This window comes from Eublepharis macularius, chromosome 5 (assembly GCF_028583425.1).
Source record: "Eublepharis macularius isolate TG4126 chromosome 5, MPM_Emac_v1.0, whole genome shotgun sequence".
NCBI classification, from domain to species: domain Eukaryota; kingdom Metazoa; phylum Chordata; class Lepidosauria; order Squamata; family Eublepharidae; genus Eublepharis; species Eublepharis macularius.
In genome coordinates, this window is record NC_072794.1 from 103,515,773 (window position 1) to 103,541,788 (window position 26,016).

Sequence of the window (26,016 nt, forward strand, 5' to 3'; positions counted from 1 at the left end):
GTTAGCCATATGCCTGGCGGAATAGCTCTGTCTTACAGGCCCGGCGAAATGCAAGCAAATCTTGCCGGGCCCTTGTCTCGCAAGACAGAGCATTCCACCAGGTCGGGGCCAGGACTGAAAAGGCCCTGGCCCTGGTCGACGCCAGGCGGGCCTCCCTAGGGCCAGGGACACTTAAAAGATGTTTTCCGCCAGAGCGGAGAGTCCTCCGGGGCTCATATGGTGAGAGACGGTCCCTCAGATACGTCGGTCCCAGTCCGCGTAGGGCTTTGTAGGTTAACACCAAAACCTTGAACCTGATTCGGTACTCCACTGGCAGCCAATGCAGCTGGCGTAGCACCGGTGTAATATGCTCCCACACCGGTGCTCCAGCAATGACCCGCGCTGCTGCATTCTGTACCAGCTGTAACCGCCGGATCAGGCCCATGGGAAGCCCAGCGTAGAGCGCGTTACAGTAATCCAACCTAGAGGTGACCATTGCTTGGACCACTGTAGTCATGTCACGGGGAGACAAATAAGGGGCAAGCTGCCTGGCCTGCCGAAGATAATAAAAGGAAGACCTGGCAACTGCAGTGATCTGGTCCTCCATCTTCAAGGAGGAATCCAGAATCACCCCCAGGCTCCTAACCCTCGGGGCCAGTGTAAGTGCTGCCCCATCAAGTGTAGGAAGCTGGGGTCCCAAAGCCATCTCCCCACGACCCACATACAGGACCTCCGTCTTCGTGGGATTCAATTTCAGCCGACTTTGTCTCAACCAACCAGCCACAGCCTCAAAAGCACGCTCCAGGGCATCAGGGGCCGATCCAGGCTGCCCGTCCAACAACAGATAAAGCTGGGTGTCATCCGCGTATTGGTGACACCCAAGCCCGAAACTCCGCACCAGCTGGGCGAGGGGGCGCATATAGATATTAAATAATAATGGAGAGAGTATCGCTCCCTGTGGCACACCACAAACCAGTGGCCTACGAGATGACACCCTCTCCCCGAGCGCCACCCTCTGTCCCCATTAAAGGAGCAAGATGCAGACGCACTTGTGCAAATCATGGACATAGCTTCTGGGATGGAAAAGGGGATGAAAAAACTAATTTTATGCATAATTTTGAATTTTAACTATGAAACATTCAATTCAGGGTCATTAAAAGGTACCCAGTATTTCCGAATAAAAGTGAGGATTACAATAGTCCATTCTATGCTGAAGTGAAGTCTTTAATACCCAAAAGCTAAAAATTGCCATAGGAGTGCGGATTTCCCATAGAAAAGCACCATATTCATGCACCTCGTATAAAACTTCAGTAAAGCTACATACAGGTTTGACCCAAATACCAAAATCATCACAATAATTCTTAACCTTGAGAGAACCTTAATTACAATCAGCAAATTAGAAAGAATACACATACAGTTACATTCTATTTCTAAACAGAAAATAGCTTCATGCACAAGGCTCTGTCCTCCATTCTTTTGTTCCATCAATCCAACTGGAAGACAAAATGGTAAATAGGCAATTTTTGTATTTCTACTGTTTTGTGTATGTGTTGTATTCTGCAAGAGATGGAGTTTATAGTCCTCCTTTGTTCTGTCATGGAAGTGGAAGACACTCAGGTGGCTTTGAGGAAGTCACTGAGTTGCCAGGAGGTCTCCTGTTATAGCTGTAGGAAGAGACCTGCTGGCAACCTGGTACATTGCCCACTGGCGCCTTAAGCATAGGCAAGAGGAAATGGAGGGAGGGGGAATCAGGGCGTACATCAGCATTTGGTGCGCTGGCATAATTTCCTGTGAAAACTGGAAGTGATATTATGGGTAGACATGGGCACAAACAGCATTAGAAATGGAAAAAACCCACGAACAGCCCGTTCATCTGTTCGCGAACAAGCCATTCATGAGGCTCCATTCTAAACGAACAAGTGGTCATTGCAAGCCTTGTTCGTTGCCTTCATCAGCCGTTTGTCAAGCCAGAGTCTGGGGCCTTTCAATCAATTCCCCTGGCAATGGCAGGGACTGAACTCTGTCTGAACTCCTTCTGGCTTTCCTTCTGGCTGTAACCCTTCAAAGTACTTCCAGCAGAGAGTCCCGTTTTTGCCACTGTGAAGAGAAAATAACAACAAAGGGGGAGACCCATGGATCATGCCTTTCCCGGGGCGCAAACTCTCTGAAACTTGGGGGATCTTTGGAGGACAGTGAGGACTATGTCCCCTGCAAATTTGGTGGATATTGGACATTGGGAAGGTCAGTTTGTGGGGTGTTTAAAGGGCCCTGCCCCTTGCATGTGGCAGGAAAGGGCCCTTTAAACTATCAGCTGGCAGGTGATAGATAGACCTGCCAGCTGATAGTTTAAAGGGATCTTTAAGGGGCCACGAACAACGAACATGTTTGTGAACAGGGTCATGTTCGTTACTGTTCATTGTTCATGGATGGCAACGAACAACAAACAGCTTGTTCGTTGTTTTTTTTCCTATTCATGCCCATGTCTAATCACGGGACGTTCTAGGATTTGCAAAAATTCTGTGGTTTTAGTTAAGGTTTTTACAAATCCTAGAGTGTCCAGTGATATCACTATTTTCACTAGAAGTGAAATCAGCATGCTGGTATGACCCCCCCATCCCATAAATTGTCCTGGAGGTTGCCATCTCTGGCCTGGTAATCTTAGCAAGTCACTACTGCTGAGCTTCCTTTCTCTAGCTATAGAATGAGAATAATAATGACTTCACTCAGTAGGTGAGGCAGAAACAAACAAGGACTTTGAAATGTTTTGCCCATTAGTAGTGCTCCACAAGATATAAATAATGATTAGAAATCCACCTCCCTTTATATGTCTTTATAGCCAGTCAGGAATTGGATTGGCACTTAGCACCTGCTGCTTCTCTCAGAAGCAAGTGTGGGCCTCTGGATTATTTCCAGTAGCAATAATAATTAAGTCCATGGTGAGTTTCTATAATGCCCCCCACCCATTCATCCACACTGCTTTGCTCCTTGCACTTACCCCACCCCTATTGTGCTCCTGAATTAATAAGCATCTTATCAAAGGACAGAATAGAAAGAAGGACTCTCTCTTCCTTTCCAATTACAGCTGGCAATTGCAAATCAACCCTTAGCACTTGCTGCCTTCATGGGGCTCGGAAGAAGCTCTTCCAGGCAACAGGGAGAAATGCTTCTTCTCGAAACTGGAAGTCACAAGTGTACAGTTATGTTATCAACATTCTGCATTATCACTACCTTCTCAGTCTGTTTTCAGAGAGTATCCCAAAATGGCTGGAGCACCACTGAGCTTTTCTGAAAACTACCAAAACTGCTTGTGAAGTGTGATTGAAGGATTCCTAGTTTGGAAGGCAGACACTGGAATGCTGGTGTCTGATGTGCAGGTTTTTAAAGAGTTGGGTCCAGGTTCCTCAAACCCAACTTGGGTTCCTATAGTCACATAGCAGCTGCAGGGAATGGCTGTTAAAAAAATAAAGGAGAACCTGAATGGCCTCAGAATGCCACCACAGGGAGAAGAAGGGCTCCTGCCTCCCCCCTCAAGTTGTTTTCCAAAATAGTGAGTGGGGAGGGGGTATTTCTGTTTTTACTTCTCCATGTGATGTATTCTGTGCACATAGAGCAGTAAAAACAGGGAAATCCCCTTCTCCCATGCTATTTTGACATGAGGAATGGCTTGAGGGGGGAGACAGGAGCCCTTCCTCCCCCCCCCCTGTTGTACTAATTTGAGGCCGTTTTCCTTTATTTTTTAACAGCCATTCCCTGCAGCTGCTGTGGGAAACCCATTCCCAACTCTTTAAAAACCTGCATGTCTAGAAAGACCCTGAGCAAATTTGACCCTGAGAGTCAAAGGCCCTTTGCTAATGTTGCCTCTCGGTATTTGCTGCTTTTGAATATGGAGGTTTCCTTTAGTCACCAGGGCTAACAGCCATGGATGGAACTATCTTCCATGAATCTCTCTAATCCCTCTTTAATTCCCTTGTGGCCATCCCTACTTCCACTGGCACTGAATTCCACAATTTAAAGACATATTTCCTTTTGTCTGTTCTGAATCTGTTGCTCATCAACTTCACTGGGTGATAGGAAGAAAACGTTATAAACTTCAGTCATGCTCCCCGCCATCTTTCCTCTAAACCAAAAAGTCCAGTCTTTAGCTTTTTCTATAGGAAAGCTTTTGATCATCTTGGTTGCCCTCTTCTGTGCTTTTTCAAGTTCAGCAATGTCCTTTTTGAGATACAGCAACCAAAACTGTACGCAGTATTCCAAATGGGGTCTCAGCAGCTCTATACAAGGGTAATATTAAAACATTGTGTTTTTATTTTCTGTTCTTTTCCTAATAGCCCCAGTATGGAGTTTGCCTTTTTCACTACTGTCATAAAGGTTCTCAAGGGGGTTTACATTAAATACAAAGCTATTCAAAATTAAGCCAATCCAAGTTAAAAATAAATTCAAAAACAACAAAAACAACAAGCAACAAAGCAACAGAAAAATAATAATTTGCTTAATTGAACTGTTAGAACTTGGAGGTTCAGTGAAATATGCCAAGTTATCCAAAAGAGAGGGGAGATTATGCCTCTATTGAACTTCCAAACAAAGGGAACTTCAAGAACAGAAGCCAAAATCCTGTAATTTTAATATTGTCCCCATATAGCAGACTGAGTTGAAATTCAATAAAAAAACATATGTAAGCATATAACTCCCAGGAAAATAAACATCATAAATGATATTTCTTTGTATACAAGTATGAAGGAAAACTGGCTGAGATTGGCAGTTCTAATCCAACAAGCTAATGCATCTCGCATATTAAATACAAGGTGCTGCCTCCAGAAGGCAGCAGCAAACGGTGTAAAGCGCTGGAATGATATTAGCCAGAAGAAAAGGTTCAAAGAGCCAGACAGATTTCTCTAAGGCACAAAGAGACACACGTGCAAATGCTTTGGAAGATGGTTACATTGTGGCATTTATCATCCAGTCCCCTTAACTTTGTTTATGCAGAAGTACATCCTATTGATTTCAGTGGGACATATTTCCTAGTAAATGTGTTTAGGACTGGAGACTGTGGCCCAAACAGACATGACACTCAACGCATGGTTGCCACCAAAAACAGCAGCTTTATATTTGGCTCCTCTACTCCCTCTGCCTGCCCCCTCCCCACATTACCTGACAGTGAGAGAGAGTTTGGTGTAGTGGTTAAGAGAAGCAGCACTCTAATCTGGAGAGCCGGGTTTGATTCCCCTCCTCTGCATGAAGCCAGTTGGGTGACCTTGGGTCAGTCACAGCTTTTCAGAGCTCTCTCAGCCCCACCCACCTCACAGGGTGATTGTCATGAGGATAATAATAACACACTTTGTAAACTACTCTGAGTTGCTCAGGGGAGCAGTATATAAATCAAATATTCTTATTCTTATTCTTATTCTTATTCTTATTCTTATTCTTATTCTTATTCTGCTGTATTATGCTGCCAGAATGTTCTGCATTTCCTCATCTCACCAGCTGATGCGGTGGTAGAGGTGGCGGATACAAAGAAAAGCATAATATAGTGAGGTCACATTAGACATCATAGATGAAGAGGAAGAAGTAAAACATGCGGCTATCATTTTCAGTGGCAGGACATATTCAGTCTAATTCCAGTCTAATGCCATTTGGGAAGTAAGAGAATCCATCTAGCAGAGATAATCTTAAAATGTCCTCATGATTCTGTTGAAGCTTTATCAGTTAGAGTAGAATGATCTCAGTGAGAACATATGGGAATAACTGTGAGCAGAGCCCCCATTCCCACCACTGCTTCAGGTAAGAGTTCTTATTACATGTCATTACAGACACAAAGTTTGATTAACAGCCCTTTCAGAGCTGTAGGAGATATGAGGCATTTAAAAACTACAATAAGTTTGTTGTTGAGGAGGAGCTTTGGATGAGCAGTAGAGCTTCCTCCCATTCAGAAACATAGAGCTGAAAGGAACCCCAAGGGTCAGGTAGACCAACCCCCTGTACAATACAGGAAATTCACCAAAAAAGCATCAGCTGCTTATCAGAGATGGAAAGCAGAAGAAACAGCAACACTAGCTCTCATTTATCTCCTCAACTGTATGCCCGGCAGTAAACCTGGAGAGAGCCTCTATAGGATATAGTCCATAATTCCAATCTATAGCAATGCACACAGCTTTCTGCCTGGCTTCATTTCTTGCAGACACACAGCAAAGCAGACCAAGATGCCTGGAGATGGAACCAGGGTTACCAACCTCTAGGTGGGGCCTGAAGATTTCCTGAAATGACAACTGATCTCCAGACCACAGAGATCAGTTCCCCTGAAGAAAATGGCTGTTTTGGAGGGTGGACTGAATGGCACTATACCCCGCTGATGTCCTTCTCTCCCCCCAAACCCTGCCCTTTCCATGCTCTACCTCCAAATCTCTAGGAATGTCCCAATCCAGTGCTGGCAACCCTAGCCGTACCTGGCCAGTCACCACAGTGAAAAAACAGTTCGTATAAGACTCCTAATGTATATACAGACTGAGCACTCACATCAAAGGCTTCTCCAATCGGCTTCCTGGAGATCCAACAATCTCGCCCAGTGTGCAGAAGGTCTGACCCAGGAAATCCTGATGGAGGGAATTAATACGATCATTATGAAGTAGCTTTTTTCCCATTGTCTAAGACTCCCTGCAGACTGAAGGTGAGATATTATTAATATGCCTCCATGGTTAGTGAAATTCTATTTCTGGAATAACTCTGCCTATTCAGTCTAAGCTCCCTGAAGCCAAAGACTAAATGCAACTAGTAATGCAAATGGCTTGGAGGGGCTGTAACTCAGTTACAGAACATCCGCTTTACATCTACTGATTTTATTGTAGATATTTATTATCTCATTATTTATGCTCCTGCTGCTTGTTGGTGTGTTTACTGTTATGTTTTAGGGGTTATTTTGTTGTTTTTATCTTTTATCTGTTATTTGTGGAAATTTTAAGTCATCTTGGGAACTATCTATTGAATTAGTAAACAGTAATAGCAGCACATATTAGTGAAATAGCCTAAAACTGAGACATTGTGAAAAAATTACATTACAAGACGGATTTACTTTTTTTTAAGAAGAAGCAAAAACTATAAACTGGATGAGTAGGAAGCCTGAACTAAATATACTCCACTGAAATAAATTAATGTTAAGGTGTTTTTTAGAAAGCGAAAGAGAATCAATTAAGCAAATATCAGCTGGTAAAGAGTTCCAAAGGAGCAATAACATAGAAAGGACTGAGACATAAAACAGGAAGAGAGATAGTATAACAAACAACAAAGAACTAGGGGAGCGTAAAGATAAAGGAAAAGAAATCAGATAAGATAACTGAAAACAACTAGCAGAGCAATCCTAAATGGAGTTAAACCCTTGATTCTTAAACAGAATGGGGAAAGGAAAAGTAAGCAGAAAGTGTTATCAGAAGAGGAGAAACATGAACATGTTTGCATGCTGGAAGAAAATCAAAATACAAAAGTGTAATGGGAGTCTTAAGGTAGAAATAGGAAAGACTGACTAAAAATCAACTGGAATAAAATAAGAAAACAAATTAAAGCATGGGCAGAATCAATTGGAAAAAAACAAAGAATATTAGCAGCATTTGACAATTAAAATGGCAACTTAACTAATAATGAGATACAAAAAGAAAAAGATCTAAAAGTATATTGGAAGCTAGGTGACTACATGAAAAGCAACAAGGAATGCGTTTTTGGCTTACATGTTTTGACAGGTCAGGGCTCTTTGAGTCCACATCATAACTAGAATGAAAGAAAAGCAGAAATCAGATTTTAATCATATAGGATGCTGGTATTTTCCGCATGCCACTATACCAAACTTTTGCATCATGTTAGAAGATGGCAACCTAGCCACTATACAACACTTGCAAAGAAGGAAATAGATTCTCAGTTAGAAGAACAACCCTACTTGTCCTATATGGGGTCCTGCTGTTTACCTCCTGAGTTCACAGTTGTATTGGCCTACAGCCATTGCTTAAAGTAAGGATGATGACGGTATTAGAACACAGAGGCTAAGAAAACACCTGCAGTGCCACTTGAAAGGAAACTTCCTTTTTTGATGCACAAATTTTAACTTTAAAAACTCCAACTGAGGTGTAGGATCTTTCTCTGAACCCATTTTAGCACACCAGCTCTGTTCCTTCACACAATAATAGAAACACATGTTGAAATTTGCCCCATTTTCCAAAATTCATGACTTTTTGCCACTCAAGTACAAAGTAAAGTTCCAATTTACCTTATCACTGTGAAACATTAAACTGTCCATGTGAAAACTTCAGGCATGTCTTGCTTGTTTGGAGTTTAGCAAACTTCAGATAATAATGTATAGTCCCTTGCTATTACCACTGCATGTTATGAGTCAAATCCTGGCAGATTCTAAATACCACTGCATGTTATTTGTTAAATGCTATAAAATTATTAAACACAGTCTAATATTAAGAGAAAACTCAACTAAGCTGAGTTCACATCCTCAGAATCCTATATGACAGTCACATATAGTTTCTTTGACAACTCTCTGTCTTGTTTGTATTCCCTTCCCTTTCCTTCAAGGAATTCAGTGTTGCCTACGTGGTTTTTAGTTATCCTCACAACAACCCTGTGAGGTAGGTTAAGCTGAATGTGTATGATTGACTACAGTCAATCAGCAACCGTTTTGGCAATGTGGGGATTGAACGTGTCTCTGATACTCTAACCATTACACTTGACGCTTATGTCAATGGTAAAACTGTTCCCTGAAGGGAGAAAGTGCAGAAATCAATGGGCTGCATCACTGCAGAGCAACTATCAACATGGTTAAGTATACTAATACCATCGCAGGTCCCAAACTCTGAAATTAATTTTAATTGGGTGCCGAATACAGGTACCAAGTAGGCAGAGAATATTCATTCATTCTGAGGATATCCAAAGAATGTTTAATAGCAAAATTTGCAAAGGAGAAAGTTGAGAATTTTGAGAAACAATATTGCTACTTCACATTCACCAGGGATTTTATAATGTCCAGGCCCTTTGTACATAGGTCACTGAGAATGCAAAAGTATACAGTAAAAGACTTGTTTTAGAGCAGTCAGTTTCAGAGCTGATCAAAAGGAGAATTTCAAAACAGTACTGGCAAAACCTGGTTTGATAAAACAATACTGTAGAGATTAATTGGAATTATTGCTGTCTTTGAGCTTTAAAAGGAAACAAGCTGCCTCCTCCTGTTATGCTAATATAGATTAAAATCATATGCCAATAATCAATACTGAACAATACTAGGCCTAGCTTCTATACTCTCTAGATGAACTTTTAAACTTTACATGAACTTTCAGTGTATTTTTTCTATGTATAAGGTAATTCAGCAGGTGTGCTTTCATCCTTTGACAATTAATTAAAATAGTGGACTCTACCGAGATTGATGTTCCTCTATCAGAGATTCAACCAATGGTGATCGTCCAACTTAACTTTTCTTGACACTTGTCAGAGATTTATAGTATTTTCCTGCAGTACAGATTATGACATAATTTTTTAACTAATTGGAAGGCTGTACTATGAAATTATGAATATTCAGTGAAGTGTCAAACCAATCAATATTTGTTTGTGCTATCATGTGAATAGACCCTAAATATTTACATATGATTAGGTATATCATTGCAAACACAGAAAGAATAAGCAGGGTACTGATGGAAGAAATCTCTTGAGAGAATCTAGGTGAGAAACTATTTCTACCTATGTATTTCATAGAAACTTTGAGCAATGCTAAACTTAGGATTTATTGAGAAATGTTAGTGAACTTATTTCTTATTGCCTTTCTATGTTCTGTTGTTACAGGATTCATATTAATAGCCATTTATATTTTGATTGCTTGCTTCATTAAAAAACTAGGGTGTATTTTCAATAAAGTGAAATAAACTCTAGATTGGTGTCTGTGTGTTTGATAAGGAGTTGCAAAGCAATATTGAACCCTATATAAATAAATGTACTGATAAACAGCTGGTTCAAAGAACTTATCTGTTTGACAGGTCTAAAGACTAACTGCTTTCGGCTTCCCCGGAGAGAGATCCATCTTTCTCCTGGCAAGTTGAAACTTGGTTTTAGACACGGGAACTGTCTCGTTACACTCCTTCTCACCCATCCAATGTCTAAAATACTCTGATTGATGTCACTCACAGATCAAAACGTAAATTTTGCTTCTCTTCGAAGAAGTAATCAAGGATGAACTTGCGCACGAAGTCAGGATTCAAGGTGTTGTCGATGACTTCGGTCCTGCCAAACTGCAAAGGAAGGGAACATCAGTGAGAAGTAGTAAGGGCCCAACATGGCAGCAATTTACATCTTAAGGACTTTGTCTAATTAGTTTTGTGATTCTTTAAATTATGTACAGGGATAATCATCTTCTTCCATCCAGTCTTTAGGGAACATATTTGCTCTTGCAAGGTGATAAACTGGATAAAAGGGGGATAGCTTATATTTTAACAAACTTTTAATGTAATGGGAGGTTTGCTGTATTGGTTAAGAGCAGCAGGACTCTAATCTGGAAAACTGGGTTTGATTCCCCAATCCTCCACTTGAAGCCAACTGGGTGACCTTGGTTCAGTCACAGCTTCTAGGAGCTCTCTCAGCCCCACTCTCCTCACAGGATGATTGTTGCTGTGGGGCTAATAATAGCATACTTTGTAAACTGCTCTGAGTGGGCATTAAGTTGTCCTGAAAGGACGTATATAAGTCGAATGTTACTATTATTTTTTAATTACAACAAATCTGCAGTTGAAAAAAATATACATTTTAGTTATTGGGCATGCTTTTTCTAAATGAGCAACAACTTATATATAACTATTACATTTTTATTTTATCCTTCCTCCAAGAAGACCAGGATGTTATACATGGTTCTCCTGCTCTTCCATTTAGGTATTAGCCTCTGTAGACTCAGTGGTCTTGCAGGACTGCAAAATCCACTGTCTATTTAAAGTTTGCCAGTTTTAAATTGCTTTTAGCTGTATGTAGAGATGGGCACGAACAGAAAAAAACAACCAATGATGTTTGTTGTTCGTTGCCATCCACGAACAGGGACTCACAAACACTTACGAGCATGACCTGTTCACAAACATGTTCGTGGTTGGATGTTCGTAGGGGCCAGCAGGCTCTCCTCCAGCCATCGTCCACATTTGGTCAAGATCCCTACTGCACCACTCCCAGAAATCTGACCTGAGTAGGCAGCAGGAAAGGTACCAATAATAAATAATAGGTTGACCCAGAGCCTGGCAGCAGCCCTGGAACCCGAAGGGGTAGATCCCTATCCCACCACACACAAAGATAATTTAAGCTCCAATCACTCTCTCTATCAAAATGCTAACAGCAGCTGTCTCTCTCCCTCTCCACTCTCTGCAAAGCCAGAGCTGGGAGACCCCCTCCCCCCTGGTCTTTGCTCCCTTGTAACAAATTTGGAGCTCCACACCTGAAAGGAAGACCTGCCTATCAAGCTAAGTTGGGCCCAGATTGGGGTTTCCAGGGCAACAGCAGGAGTTCAGACAGAGTTCAGACAATCCCTGCCTAAGTTGCCAAGGGAATTGATTGCAGGTGCCAGACTGTCTGGCTTGACGAAGAGCAATGAACGAGGCTTGCAATGACCACCTGTTCATTTAGAATGGGGCCTCATGAACAGCTTGTTTGCGAACAGCGGATTGGGCTGTTTGTGGCTTTTTTTTGTTTGTATTGCTGTTCATGCCCATCTCTAGCTATATGTTATTTATTGTATATTGTATTGTGTTTTACTTGGGTTGTGATCCACTCTGAGCCTGCATTGTGAGGAGAGTGGACTATAAGTCTAATTAATAAATAAATAATAAATAAATAAACTGATCAAATCTTGGAAAAAACAAACTAGGAAAAGAAAGTTGGCAGCATTGAAAGCAAAAAGAAAGCCATTTAGCCTTCTCTCCATATGTGCCCCAGAGGACGATCCGATTGGGAAAGAAACATCTATTGGTGGTCCCTGGCCGCAAGGAGGCCTGCCTGGCCTCAACCAGAGCCAGGGCATTCTCAGTCCTGGCTCCAGCCTGGTGGAACTCTCTGTCTACTGAGACCAGGGCCCGGCAGGATGTTATCATTTCACCGGGCCTGTAAGACAGAGATGTTCCGCCAGGCATATGGTTGAGGTCAGGCTTGGCCTCCACCAGCTGAAAAATGGAGAAAAATGGAGAAGAATAAAATGTGAACCCCTTCCTACTAAGGTTGTCCACCACCTTATCGTGCTGAGTTGTGTCTGCTGCTATTGATTGCTGCCATCTGAATATATATATTTATATTTTTATATATGAGTATATTTTATTATGTTATATATTTTTATCAATCTATTATGGTTTTAACTGTGTAAATTAACTTTAATGTGTTTTAATATGTTATAATCCGCCCTGAGCCCTTTGTGGGGAGGGTGGAAGAGAAATCTAAATAAATAAATAATTAATAAATAATTCATCAGATCCTGCACTGGTAATAATATTTCATTACCACAACTCAGATTTTTTTTCCAGTGGGTGGGGATTTCTAAACCCAGTAGCCCAAGTTGTTGGACTTGTTGCTAAAACATGATGCAGGAAATCTATCAAGCAATTAAGTTCATTAATAGGATATGCTCCATCATTTGGAACAAATTAAGTACAGTAGCACCTGGGGTGAAAATGGCAAAGATATAGATAGCTGAAGGATATAGAAGTGATTTGACCTTTCCTGAGACAGTAAAGGGGGTGTGGAAGTAAAATGGGCAGAACAAGGGCAAAACAATGAAAACAGGAAAAGGGAGGATGAAAGATTCAGCCTAAAGACAGAAACCTACCATATATGAAGCTGGCAATTTTTTGTTTGCATCATAAGGATGGTAGCAAAGGCAGCTGCCTTTACACAAAGCTAGCCTAGAGAGAGTTCATAAAGGCGCCGTGATTAAGTCTCTAGGTGCATCAATTAAGCAGATGTTAATTATATGTCATCAGTCCTCAGGGGGCTACAGAATAGTTGGGTGGACTTGCAAAGCCTTCCTGTCTGCCACCAATTAATATGTTTTAGGGGCTAATTAATCTCATGACACAACCATGGTGACTTTCTACGTACATGTGTGTGTGAAAGAAAGAGAATTACAAACGGCAATGGGTTGTTTCTGTTGGAAGTACTTCTAAGGCCACAGAGAAGGGAATCCATGCTAGGAACAAAGCCAGCTCTCTGGAAAGACAGAGGAAATAATTTAGTGAGGTGTAAAGCTCCTTATGAACCAATGGAGGAAAAGGCAAAATACAGAAAGGGAAACCTTATTGCCTGTGTATTAGTGCCAAGTGTTCAATTATCTACTAGCTACGATTCTTGTGGTGATGCAATATATTTCTGAAGCTAAGAAAGGTTGATCTAAATTGTCCTTCAGTAAGTGCTTGGCAAGAGTCTGGGGATTTTGCATTCACTAATACTTGGATATCCTCCAGTCCTACTGGGGGGGGGGGGACCTGTAGATGGATAGCAAGAAAATGAATTTCTCAATATTTTGTCTCCTTAAGAGAACAATGAAGGTATCATTGGCCCAAGACTGACATCCATGGAAAAGAATAAGGAAAAGTAACCTTCTGCTTTTGCTGACTGGCACACAGTGTGCTAGTGAGGTGCCCTGGCAGCAAGAGTGTCTTTTATCTATTGTGAACATCCAAAGAACAAGAGCGGAAGAAGATTGGGAGAAAGGGTATGCTCTGTGTTAGAATCTTCAAAGAGATAGTTTACAAGACATGTTGTGAACCTCTGTGCACACTTTGGCAAGTGTAATCCAGCCACTTAATAGGGGAATGGAGTCCCACATTCCTCGACCAGGTGTATTTTTTTTTTGTATGAGTTTGCTACAAGTGATGTGGACTCAGGAGCCTTCCCAGCAGTTGTGTGGCTATTGCAGTGTCATGGAATAGCATGAAATGAAAGTGTTCTTAGAGTGTCAAGAGGCACAAACATTGTAGTCACGCGTGAAAGCTCCAGAGGATGCTTTAGATGGAATTAAATCTTTTAGGTTTCAGATGCCTCTGTACTAGGGTGCTCAGATACTCAAAATGACTGGATGGATTAACTCAACACTTTTCTATCCTGTCATTTATCCCAAGAGTTCAGGGAAGTGCAGTCTCATTTTATCCTCACAACAGTGCTGTGAGGAGATTTGCCCTAAGCCATTCAGTGAACCGATTAGTTGAGTGGGGATTTGAATATCAGATTCTCTGCTCCAGTTTCAATACTCCATCCACTACCTCAATGCTCTAAATTGTGGAGCCACTGTGAGTTCATGGGGGAGGGGGAGTATTCGCAGAAATGCTTTCCCTCAGAGTGTCACTACAGAGTGCCTCGTCCAAGCTTGCATTTCAAAAATTACCTAGAGAAGCGAATTCTGTCATGATTTCATCCCATGTTTCATTCAGACCGTCGGCCACTGCCCAATCACTCTCTCCCATCAAATCAACACAGATTGACTTTACTTCTTTGCCTTTCATGTGAGAAGAAACAAATTCCTACGGGGAGAAATATCCCTTAGTGGCAGTGGAAGTGCCTGTGTTATGATTTGAGCTCTGAATAGTAGTCTGAACCAAATGACAACTAGAAGAACACCAGGTTGATATACATGGGAGAGAGAATCAGGCTCCCAGGGCTTCATTACTGCACAGTCAAAATACATGGAGTTTCAGACTAACAGAATCTTCATTTTCATCCTTTGCCTTTACCGTGTCCCCATCTCAAGCAGCACTAATAAAGTGGATGGGAAGCTTACAACATACACTGTATGAGCACTCCATCTGGATTCTGCCCAACAGCCCAAATCTCTGAGTTCGGACCTCAAATAATGATCACACTGGAATCTGATCACCCTGAGGAACCTGAGCCATCTTGGGTCTCCTTCAATGTGCGGAGCTGGCCTTGCAGTGTGGCCCAAACTACCCCCACCACCTCCTGCAGCCAACTGCAACTCACCTGAGCCCCCACCAGCCTGGCTGCTGGGGGGGAGGGAAATGCCAGAGAGGGCGGCGGCAGCAGCAGAAGCCAGCCTGAGGAGGATGAAGACCCGGGGAACAAGGCAGAGGAGCACAGAGGCTAGAGAAGCAGTGGTGGGCTGCATCGGGCCAGTGGCACACCAGCTGCCCATGATCCCAGAGGCCAGCTGCTGCAGGGATGGAACCACCCAGCAGCAGTAGCGGCGGCACCATCTGAGAGTCCAGGGCCCTGCCCAGTAGCTGGCCAAGTGCTCAACAATGCTTCCACCCGGCCTGGGGCTAAGGGGCAGGCCTGGTGGATGAATGGGCAGGGCTGGAGCAGTGGCCCAGATGCTGGGCCTTATCCAGGGGGTGAGCTCTTGGGGAGGAGAATGGGGTCTTCATTGAGGGAGGGATATAAGATGGACCCCTGGCCATCCAAGCAGTCCCTGGTGGCCCTGGCCTGCCATTGCAGCCACCTGGAAACCCCCAGCAGGCCCAGCCAAGCACCGCAGCAACCACAGCCCATGTTTCAAGTGTGGGCAGCATGGCCATTTTGGAATGCAAAGCAAGCTGGGCGGAAGCCATGCCCCTGAAGGGCCCACCATGAGGCTGCCTCCCTACTGCTTGTGGTAGAGGTGGTGGGCTGCTGATGGACTATGCCTCCCACTACCTGGAAGCCATTCCCCTTTGCACCATACAGGCCATAGGGGTGACCCGCGCCCTCCTGCAGATCTTATCCCAAGTAGGGTTGCCCTGGAAACTCCTTAAGGAGGGATGCCCATCCCTCCTTAAGGGCCCATGCCTCAGTCCTTAAGGAGGGATGCCCATCACCGCTACTGTCACCTAGCAGCTCTGTCACACCCTTGGCATCCAGCAGGTTTTCACAGCTATCTACCACCTCCATATGGACAGCCTGGTTGAATGGTTCAACCATACACTCAACCAGATGCCATAACAAGACTACCCAGTGGGATCTCTTCATTGACCCACTCTCGTTCACCATGCAAAAACCTCAAGCCTCCACAGGATTTGCTCCCTTTGAGCTGGTGTATAAGTAGTGACCCCAGGAGATATTAGATGTGGTCAAGGGACAATGGGCTGCACCATCAGAGTCATCCAGCCTCCCAGCTCCTGAGTATGCCTGCTGCCATCAAGAGCGACTAGAGGCAGCTCACGAAGTAACCCGCTGACTATGCCGCAGGCCACATAAAAGACCTGGTATTATCAGGGCACTTGGCTCCAGACCTTCCATGAGGGAGATTGAGCCTTGGTCTGACACTGGGTCCTCGGACCAGGGGGGGTCCTCTGGTAAAAGCCCTTCGCAGTTACCTAGGTCCTGGGCCCCTGGCTGTACAACCCAGAGAAGAGCTGCCTAAGGTGGGGGCAAGGATAGGTAAGCCCCTTGCCTGACAAGGCGGCCACCCTGGAAGATTGTCCCCACTGACTGACCAAGCGGCAGCTATGCTGCTTCCTAGGACTTGTGGGCTGGTATAGCAAGTTCATCCACCACTTTGCCAGCCTCAGCAGCCCCTTGATGGACATCGTCCAGAAGGGCCAGCTGAATCACATAAAGTGGACTCTGGTCCACCAGCACACATTCCAGACCCTTCACTTGGCCCTCTTCTGGACTCCCGTCCTCTAGAATCTGGACTTTTCCAAGCCCTTTGTTATCCAGATGGAAGGCATGGACTCTGGTCAGGGGAGGGGCATGTTGTTGCAAGACTTCAATGGCCAAGAACACCCCATCCTTTTAATCAGCTGCAAGCTGCAGCCCACCGAGAAGAAGCATGTCATGGTGAAGAAGGAGGTGCTGGCTGTGAAGTGGGCAGTCAGGGCCCTCCAGTATTACCTCACCAATAACCCTTCACCCTAGTGATAGACCACACACCCCTTTTGTGGATGTCACGGATGAAGGTGTTACTGGAACTGCTCTATTAATAGGATGGGGAGTTAGCTTAGCAGTCCAGAACTAAAACAGCGCGGATCTAGCCAGCTATACCAAGGTCCATTTTCAGAAATCCCCGTGACAAAGAGGCAGACTACAGATGTTCAATCAATAACGTGTATTTTCTAATTGTGTGACATATGCCTGAAATTACACACACATCCAAGATTACATACAAGATCTAAGAAATACAGAGTATGAAAATTAGAGACCTGAGCAGGAACCCCACGATGACAAAGGGCATACTCACAAGCAGTAGGCATGTCAGAGATATAGACGTGACATGATCCAGCGCCCGCACTGGAATCACGGAGAGACAGCAAGGAAGTGGGATGGGGCTGGCGCGCGCGCACCCTCAGGTTTGAGGGGCTAGCTTATATACTTTCAAAGCACCCAGGGGCTGGCGCCCCTGTCAGTGGTTCTCACGACTTAAATCAAAGAAATTGAGCCCATCGGGACTGCCTTGATTGGACCATGTTTGAAGTCTGATTAATTTATAAATGACACTTTTGGGGAGAGGGGAGGGGAGGAGGAAGGGGAACCGGGCCGTTTGCTCGTTCCCAGGCTCATCCCAGTGCCTTCAAGTCCGGAGTGCAAAGGTTGCTTTGATGTGCGCTTGTTGATTGCCCTGGCTGACTGATGATCAATCTCCATTCTGGATAGGTGTTAAGAAATGCGGAGGAGAGTGGGATTCTCTTGCAGCGTACGTGATCTGCTCGTTCCTTCGCAATGGCTTCCCAAAGCAGGCTGTTCCCCTCGGCTTCTTGGCTGTTGGCTAGGGCTTACCAGCAGATTGTCTGGCAGTGAGGGCAGTCAGCCCAAGGGAGGCTCCCGGCAGGAGCTGGCCAGGGAGCGCCTGGCCACCCTCGCAGAAGGTTTCCCCTGGCTGGCATCTGGCTGCTGGCAGCGTAGCTGGAGCCCAGAGTGAGGCAAGCTCTCATGGCAGGCAAGGGAGCAGCGTTTAAGACACAGTCCATGGTTGGCAACAGGGCAGCATCACACAGGAGAGTCCAGATATAAGCTTGAGCAGGGCAGTGCCACGTAAGAGTTTTGAGAGCAATTGTCCAGGAACTGTCAGTCTGTTGCAGCATCAGATATGAAACTGACACGTGTATTAGAGGAACACAGGCACTGCAGTCTTTTAGTGTAGAACTCAGACCCAGTTCGTGGCTGGCCTCTGGAGGGAGGGGGGCTGCTTGGTAACAATTCCCCCCCTCGGGGACCACCCGACCCAGGAGGGTCGGTCCCCGAACATGTCTTCACCGTTGAGCAAGAGTGGCACCTCTGGTGGTCGAGCATCCAGGGGGTGGGAGAGGGAAGGGGGAGGAAGGGGAGGTGTCATTTGCAAATTTGGTATGGAGAACCACACATCCAGATTACAAAATTTAGATCAGCCAATGGGCTGCACATCTCTCTGTCCAGCTCAGGAAAACTACCTATATATGTATGTATAAATACGCGTATATATATAGATACATATACACACATATATCCAAGATGCAACCGTTAGCACAAGCAGGAATACACAATTTCATAATATGCAAGATAACTCATATGCACATACTTAAGGGCAGAGATACTTCACAGAATGATCAGTGACTGTACAACCACAAGGTAATTCATTCAGGTAAAAGCGGGAAGCAGCACATACATGGTTTGAAACAATTCATCTCTCATTTCCGGGTGAGGGGTACATAACAACTCATAAGCCCAGACACAGGTGTAAAGCAATTCATGAATGCATAGTAATTCATGGGTACAGAGCAATTCATAAAAGAGCAATTCATAAACACAAAACAATTCATTCATAGACCTATCCACTCATAGAGGGTGGAAGTAATTATACAAGGCTAGACATCGCATCACAATTCATGAACAGACATCATTCCCATGTGGCTAGACTCAGAGGTGGCTTACAGTGGTACAGATGCATACATAAGAACCATGGTTATTTCATATATGGCCAAAATCAAAAGCAAAGCAGGGACATGAGTACTGGTGGTATGGCCATAGGCTGAGCTGAGGACATTTTATACCGAGATAAAATATACATAATGTGGTTCACAGTACAAACAAACACAAGGATAATGACCATAATACCTTAAAAGCACTATAGTTGAGGAAAACAGAATTGAGGGAACAGTTAATAAGGCATAAAACTTGGGGGACCAAATTCATAGGGATACAATTCCTAGAAGGCACTTGGCTATATTAAGTCCATAGGAGCAGGAAGAGAAAAAGATCACAGATGGCGCAGTCCACAGTACAGCTATGAGACTGGGTTGCATATATACAAGAGACAAGCAAACTTAGTCCATGTGTCCCTGCACTCCCCTAAACGTCTGCGTTGAACAGCAGCGCTGGGCGTGGGCTGATAGACCAGGCATCAGGCACACAGTTTCTAGTCCTCATGGAGGTAGAGCCAGGGGTGGCCGCCTGGAGGCATAGCGTGGGTCGGGAGGTAGAGAGGAACGCTCCCCCCCTAGTCCACAAGAGGGCCTCAGAGCGGTGTCCGGCAGGCAAAGTGTCCATGGGACCGGTTCAGTCCGTACGCATAAATGTACACACAACTATCATGGTTCATAACAACAAGGGTAATAAAACACGCAAGGGATGGACGGAGAGCACCAAGACCTGGAAGATCAACATAACAACAATTGGGTGCATGGTCAGATTGGATATTCCCGTAGCGGTGGGGCTCCAGCTGAGGAGGGCTAAACCTTAATATTCAGTATTACATTAATAATCAAAGGTAGTAACCAATAAGCAGTAATCAATTATAGTGGTTAATAAGCAATGATTGACCAGTAGGAATCAGCAGGCATAGTATACACCATCAGTAGGCCATAGTCACATGCAATCAATAATAACGGGTAGATGCAAGCATACAGTATTCACAGAGGCACAGTTTACAGTATAGCTGTCAAACGGGGTTACACATATATATACAGAAACAAGCTCATTCAGCCTATGAATACGTGAAACAAGAACACACTTCCACTCCGCTGTCACTTCGCAGTGCAGGGTCGGTGGGGATCAAGGAGGAGTTCTAGGCACACAGCTTCTGGTCAATTGGCTGGGTCTCCGCTTGGTGGAGCTTGGAGGTGGATGGAGTCATCTCCATTCCCTGTGGTCTGAGCATGCAGTAGCTAGGCTGGTAGGGGTGAGGCGCCCTAATAAAAGAGACCTCCCCCCCTAGTACCCAAGGGGGCTATACATCAGAGCGGCTTAAGGTAGGAGCTGCTGGGTGGGCAGACAACCTCATTGAGCATCATCACAAGCATCTTACATTCATATAAATCATGCATGCTCTTATACATATAGTACTAGTAAGCCATTACAATATGTATACACATACAGGGTGAAATGCAGTGAAGTAACACAGGCATTAAGGCAGCATAATCAATGCGAGAGTCCAATGGAAATCCAATAGTGTCAGTGAAAAGCAAACAATCAGAATGAATGGCAGTGCTCCACAAAAACATACAAGCATAGAATAAATGAGGCCATTATGTCAAAATAGCACATATAAAAAGCAACTGATAAAAATAAAGCATATCAAAATTAATTCAACCAGTATAGTGGCTTCCCCTGCCTGAGAGTTGACAGGTGAGAGGCATAACAATGAAGGTGACAAGAGAAATACACAAAGATTTCTAGGCAACCCTTAAAGCAATGTAACAGCAAAGCATTGACCATGAACATGGATGCAAATAGTTAAAGCAAAGAAAATGCAACAATATGATGCACAAAGACCAAAAGCACTAAGTGAATGGGATACTATGAATTAACCCTAGGCATTAAAGGCATAGGAATCAGATATGGTTGGTGAAGGGCAAGGAATCCAATCAAATGGCAGTGCCCTATGTAAACATACAAGCATCATCATAACTAGTGAGTCAGAATAGAACAAATGAGAAGGCAAATAACAACAATTCAATAATGTAAGGAAAAACCAAAGATAAAAATTAGCTTAACACTTAATGAACTTAATGCAAAAAGCAGATCAAAATTAAGAAGGCACATAACAACAATTCAATAATGTAAGGAAAAACCAAAGATAAAATTAGCTTAACACCCAATGAACTTAATGCAAAAAGCAGATCAAAATTGATTTGAACAGTAAGCACAGATCGATGAGCTCAGTTCAGGAATACATTCAATCAAATAAGTAACCGAATGAGGGGCAAAAGAAATGCAACTAGGTACACAAGGTAGGAAGGAAAGTGTTTACACCCCCCCTTGTATCAGAAAGGGCATTGGACAGAATAAGCGGCAATGTCCCCAAAAACAAAAATGGAATGACACGCATGTCCTTTAGCAAAAAGAGAAAAAAATGAGGGGTCCCCTTGGAAGAGAGGGCTGCCCTTCCATGGAGCTGGTGCTGGCCTTTGAATCAAATCAGCCAGAAAAACGGAGGCAGCCTCTGGCCAGCGAAGGAGTCTCAAATTCTGCTGCTTTGGCTGCTCCGTAGGTAGGTTTCCAAAAGGGGTTGCTGGAGGGTCTCATGTCTGCTTCCTCAAGAATCACAAGAACACTAACAGCATTTGGAAAAGGAAAACATAGCAAAAAAAAAAAGGGGAAGGGGGAGGGGAAGAACTTCTTGCTGCTGAGCAGGTCAGCATCAAGGTAAATTGTACAGTAGTAAAGAGGACACTGGCTGCCGGGTGTTTCAAAGCGTTAATTCTCTATATCTTTATTCCAAACAGTTCTCAGAAATATCTCTAAACCTCTTTGCACATACCAAATGATCCTACCTCTACATATTACTTCCTATTAGACCAACTGAAATATACAGCTTGCCTTCATCTTTCCTTCTGCCTTAATAATTATTCTTTACACACACCATCTAGCTCCTACTTAACATCCAATATTAACATTTCACCCAACAATCCAGTCCATTTATTAGACATATAACAAAAGGGGATACATATATATATATATGCCAGTACTGAGTTGGCTTAAGCAAACAAAAGAATGGGGTGGGTGCAGCTGTCAGCTATTCAAAGGCACCACCCTTCCTGCAAGGTAGGCTATTGGTTAATTCAACCGGGCATATGGCAGTTTATTAAAGAAAGATCCGTCCTACGGGAAAAATTTTGTCTTGCAGCATGTAATCAACAATAATGCAATGATGATGTAATAATTTTGGGTTTATGCCTTTAACCAAGATTGTCTGGGCTTCTGAAAACAATGGATTGGGTTGTGGGAGAGGCTATTTCTCCCCCCCTTGTTTTCAGAAGGCCAGTGACTTCCATAAAGTGGGGTACAACAAAGTGCCTCTGAAAGCAGAGGTTCATAAACATATTGAGAGAGAGAGAGAGAGAGAGAGAGAGAGAGAGAGAGAGAGAGAGAGAGAGACTTACAATTAAAAAAAGGATGGGGTTGTGGGGACCCGAATTTACATTCCATCCTGGAGACGTTCTACTACTCTTGGGTCCTTTCTATTCCAAGTTCTAAGAGGAAACCAATGAGCACTTTTATTTAGGCTGATCTCAGCCTGGGAGCATTACTACATTCATGACTGCTCCTGGCACTGGAGGTTCCACCTTTTCACTAAACTTTGGGCTTAAGTATTTTAAAATGGGGAAACCGATGCACAAATGTCTCTGAATCAGTACAAATACTATTAAACCACAGATGCACCACACAATCTTTTCTTCAGAGTTGCTGGTTCGGGAAAGCTGAGACCAAGCTAGCTGACCTCAGTGATTTTTAACGCCGTTGTGGGTCTTTTAAGGGGGCTGCATTTGCGCTCCCATTTGACTGGTTTGCAGGGCCCAGTCACGGTGGGTTCTGCATAGCTTGGCTGGGGGCGTTCTATGGGAGCCAAGACAATTGCTTGGGGAATGGCTTTTTTTTTTTTTTAAAGCTCTGCACATGCTCAGAGGCTGGGCCAAATTTCTAGTTCCGTGGTACGGAAGCACAGTCTCTTCTGCTGCTCTCAGCATTAGACTAGAGGGGCTTCAAAAGTCCTATCCTATCCTCTGGAGTATTATTACACATAGTACTATACACCAGGAGTTTTATTACACTTCATGCCAATGTGTGTTTTTCTCTTCAAACTGGCCATTTACAAGGCTTTCTATTTCTTGAGGAAGTTTCTACGTTTTTCGTCAGCTCCTTCTTCCCTTATTAATAGTTTCTATCTCGTCTCCTTTCAGGTTTGGGTAAATTTAGCTTCCCGGACCATGGAGACCCAGGTTGGGTGGTTGAGACAAATAGGCGCAGAGAGGGTTAACACAGGCCTCACGCTTTAAGGTGGGACGGCAGATTTTGACTCTCTTAAGGAGGTCTGCGGATGACAGATTATGCCTCTCTTAAGGAGGTCTTGAGGAGGACAGAAGTGAGCCATGTCTCCTAAGTTCTGCCCATAAAAATCTCTTATGGTCCTGGTTAAAAGACTCTGTTCTACTTCTGCTGAGTTTCTGGCTCTCTTTTGGCAGTATTTGGCCAAGGCATCAGGAGGCGAGCAGGTCAAGAGGGAGCGTCTCGGCAAGTCACTGGAATGAGTAGAGGCGATCAACTCTCTAAGCAAACCAAGTTGACTCCCCAGAGCTCTCATCCTAACACAACAAGCCTGGTGGTTGGCCTTAATCTGAGCAGCCAGCAATTCAGCTACCTGTCTTCCCTTAATTGTTGTTTTAGGGAAGATACTCTATCATGGACGGCCTTTGTGGTAGCACGGGCCATTTCTCGTTTGGAGGCTAGATTTCCTTTCTCCAAAACTAAATCACTTTTCTCTAACTTAAACTATCATCCTTTTTACTCAATATCCACAACACATTTATCCTATCTCAGGTGTCATTTTAACATTCCAAATCAGAGTTTTACCAGAAAAATCAGTCCTAGACAACACAACAAATAAGCCTTTTGCCTGCATCCACTAGGTCTGAGTTCCCTTGCTGGGGGACCTAGCGAAAGAGGGGGCCAGGATGAATTCTTAGCAGAAGGACTGTTTCACCTATCCGCAATCAAATTCAACCTACAAATTCAACCACTAACACACCGAGCAACTTCCCCGGCCCCTGAACTAGTCAGAAGTTGAGAGTGGAGGGAGTAAATTGGACCATAACTCAAGTATGGTGTATGTCTCGCACACAGAACCCAGCCACATCTGCTCCTGCTGTTTCCCGGTACCAAGGGTTAACACCAGGTTACAGACTGTCCTGCGCTGTCTGCCAGACCACCACCCAGCCTGGAAATGCCCACAAAATACAATCCTCCTGAAGATGCTCAGAGTCCCTTGAGAAGCAAGGGGCCCTTCTTACACACAATTTGCACACCCACACATAAACAGGGGGAACAGATTGCAGCTGCTATCCCTGCCGGATGGCAAGAAGTCACTTCCTACCATTCCTCATGCACACAAATACAAGCTTCCTTACACAAAATTCTTCCTTTCTTTTACCTTTTGCACTAGATATTATAAAATCTAGGGTGTCTGAGTTTCTTCAAGGAATTCTACAATCCATTAGATGTTCAGCTCTAGAGGGGAAACTGTTTTCTGTCCAAGCTCAGCAGCGGAGTGGGGGGGGGGTGTCTGCTGGCTGGCAAGGGATGCTTACTTTGAGGGCTGATCTGGGGAGGTTAGCATTTCTCCCGGCTTGGAAGAGCCTGTCTTCCTCATCATCCGAATTGGGTTTCTCCTTTCCACAAAAATCCTGGAAAGCATCTCTAGCTATTTGGACAGGATTCCCAAGGGTGTTTTCCTTTCTTTACCACCCACTTCTCCAAGTGGGGTACTCTGGTGTTAGTACGGTACATTTTTATTATTATTATTTTATTTTTATTTTTATTTTGCACACTGATGCAATGCCCATGGGGGGGGGTCCTTTAAGCCAGTCCTCTCCAGGGGCTTTTACAAGTCCTCAAGGATTCTTAAAGGGGCATACACAGGATTACACCGTCCTCTCCAGGGACTTATTTTTTTTCGGAGCTCCTCTCCTCTTAGTCCTCAAGGACTTTTAAAAGGGTTTCCAAAGGGGGTGAGGGTTTCCTTGCTTTCAACTCCTATTCTCGTGTGGGCTCGGTTACAAGCCACGAGACCAGGAAAAAGGCGCTCCTGGGTTCTTTAAACCCAAGAACTCAAAAGATCCCCAGGCCTACTGCCCAGAGACAGACTGTTAAAGCTGTCTCCAAGCCAAGACCAAAAGACCAAAGCGCGCACGGGGCGGCTGCTTGCCGCAAACAAAAGGGCTCAAGGACTGTTTCTGTGAGTCCCCAAGCAAAAAAATGCTCAGGAGTAAACTTTCTTTACTCCCAAGCAAGAAGTGCCCGAGAGTCTTACTTAAAACTCAAGCACAGTGCTTCAGGAACCTAGCTGCAGATTCCCAAAGCAAGTTAAACAAACGAACTATCAACCTCTTCACGTTTCCTCCGGAGAGGAGGTTGAAGTCTAAGTGCTGGGGGGGAGCGGGGATTTGGACGGGCTGAGGAGGGAAGGGGGGCGGGAAAGAGTTTTATATGTGTTGCTTATGAAAACTGGAGCCTACTTCTGTAATCCCACCCACATAGACGCGTTTAGGTGGCCCGGGAAGTGGCCAGGGAACTTCACCAGCACAGAGTTTCTTGCCCACGGTTAAAATAAGGCAATCTGTCCGTAACTGGCTGAAGGAGGAAAAGGGGACAAGCCAACCCACGCATATAGATGCTCGCTAGAGCCAAACGCATTCACACATTTAATTCCCTAAGCTAGGTTGCTCTCTTTGCACGGAGCTCCGAAAAGTTTTCCTCTACGTCAGTTTGCCGAAAACAAATGTGTCGACTCATCTGGATTCGGACAAACCGGGCTGCCCGCATTCTCCACCATTAATCTGTTACTGGAACTGCTCTATTAATAGGATGGGGAGTTAGCTTAGCAGTCCAGAACTAAAACAGCGCGGATCTAGCCAGCTATACCAAGGTCCATTTTCAGAAATCCCCGTGACAAAGAGGCAGACTACAGATGTTCAATCAATAACGTGTATTTTCTAATTGTGTGACATATGCCTGAAATTACACACACATCCAAGATTACATACAAGATCTAAGAAATACAGAGTATGAAAATTAGAGACCTGAGCAGGAACCCCACGATGACAAAGGGCATACTCACAAGCAGTAGGCATGTCAGAGATATAGACG

General features: G+C 44.2%; 1 protein-coding gene across 1 annotated transcript in view; it reads right to left on the reverse strand.

Annotated features, from left to right (window-relative positions):
• Positions 1–26,016, reverse strand: part of CPNE5 (copine 5) — a 222,879-nt gene that overhangs the window by 122,798 nt on the left and 74,065 nt on the right. The window contains exons 4-6 of the mRNA XM_054981740.1: positions 10,135–10,238; positions 7,692–7,731; positions 6,490–6,566 (exon numbers count right to left, since the gene is read on the reverse strand). Coding sequence (XP_054837715.1) covers positions 6,490–6,566; positions 7,692–7,731; positions 10,135–10,238 — 221 coding nt within the window. The remainder of the gene's footprint in view (positions 1–6,489; positions 6,567–7,691; positions 7,732–10,134; positions 10,239–26,016) is intronic.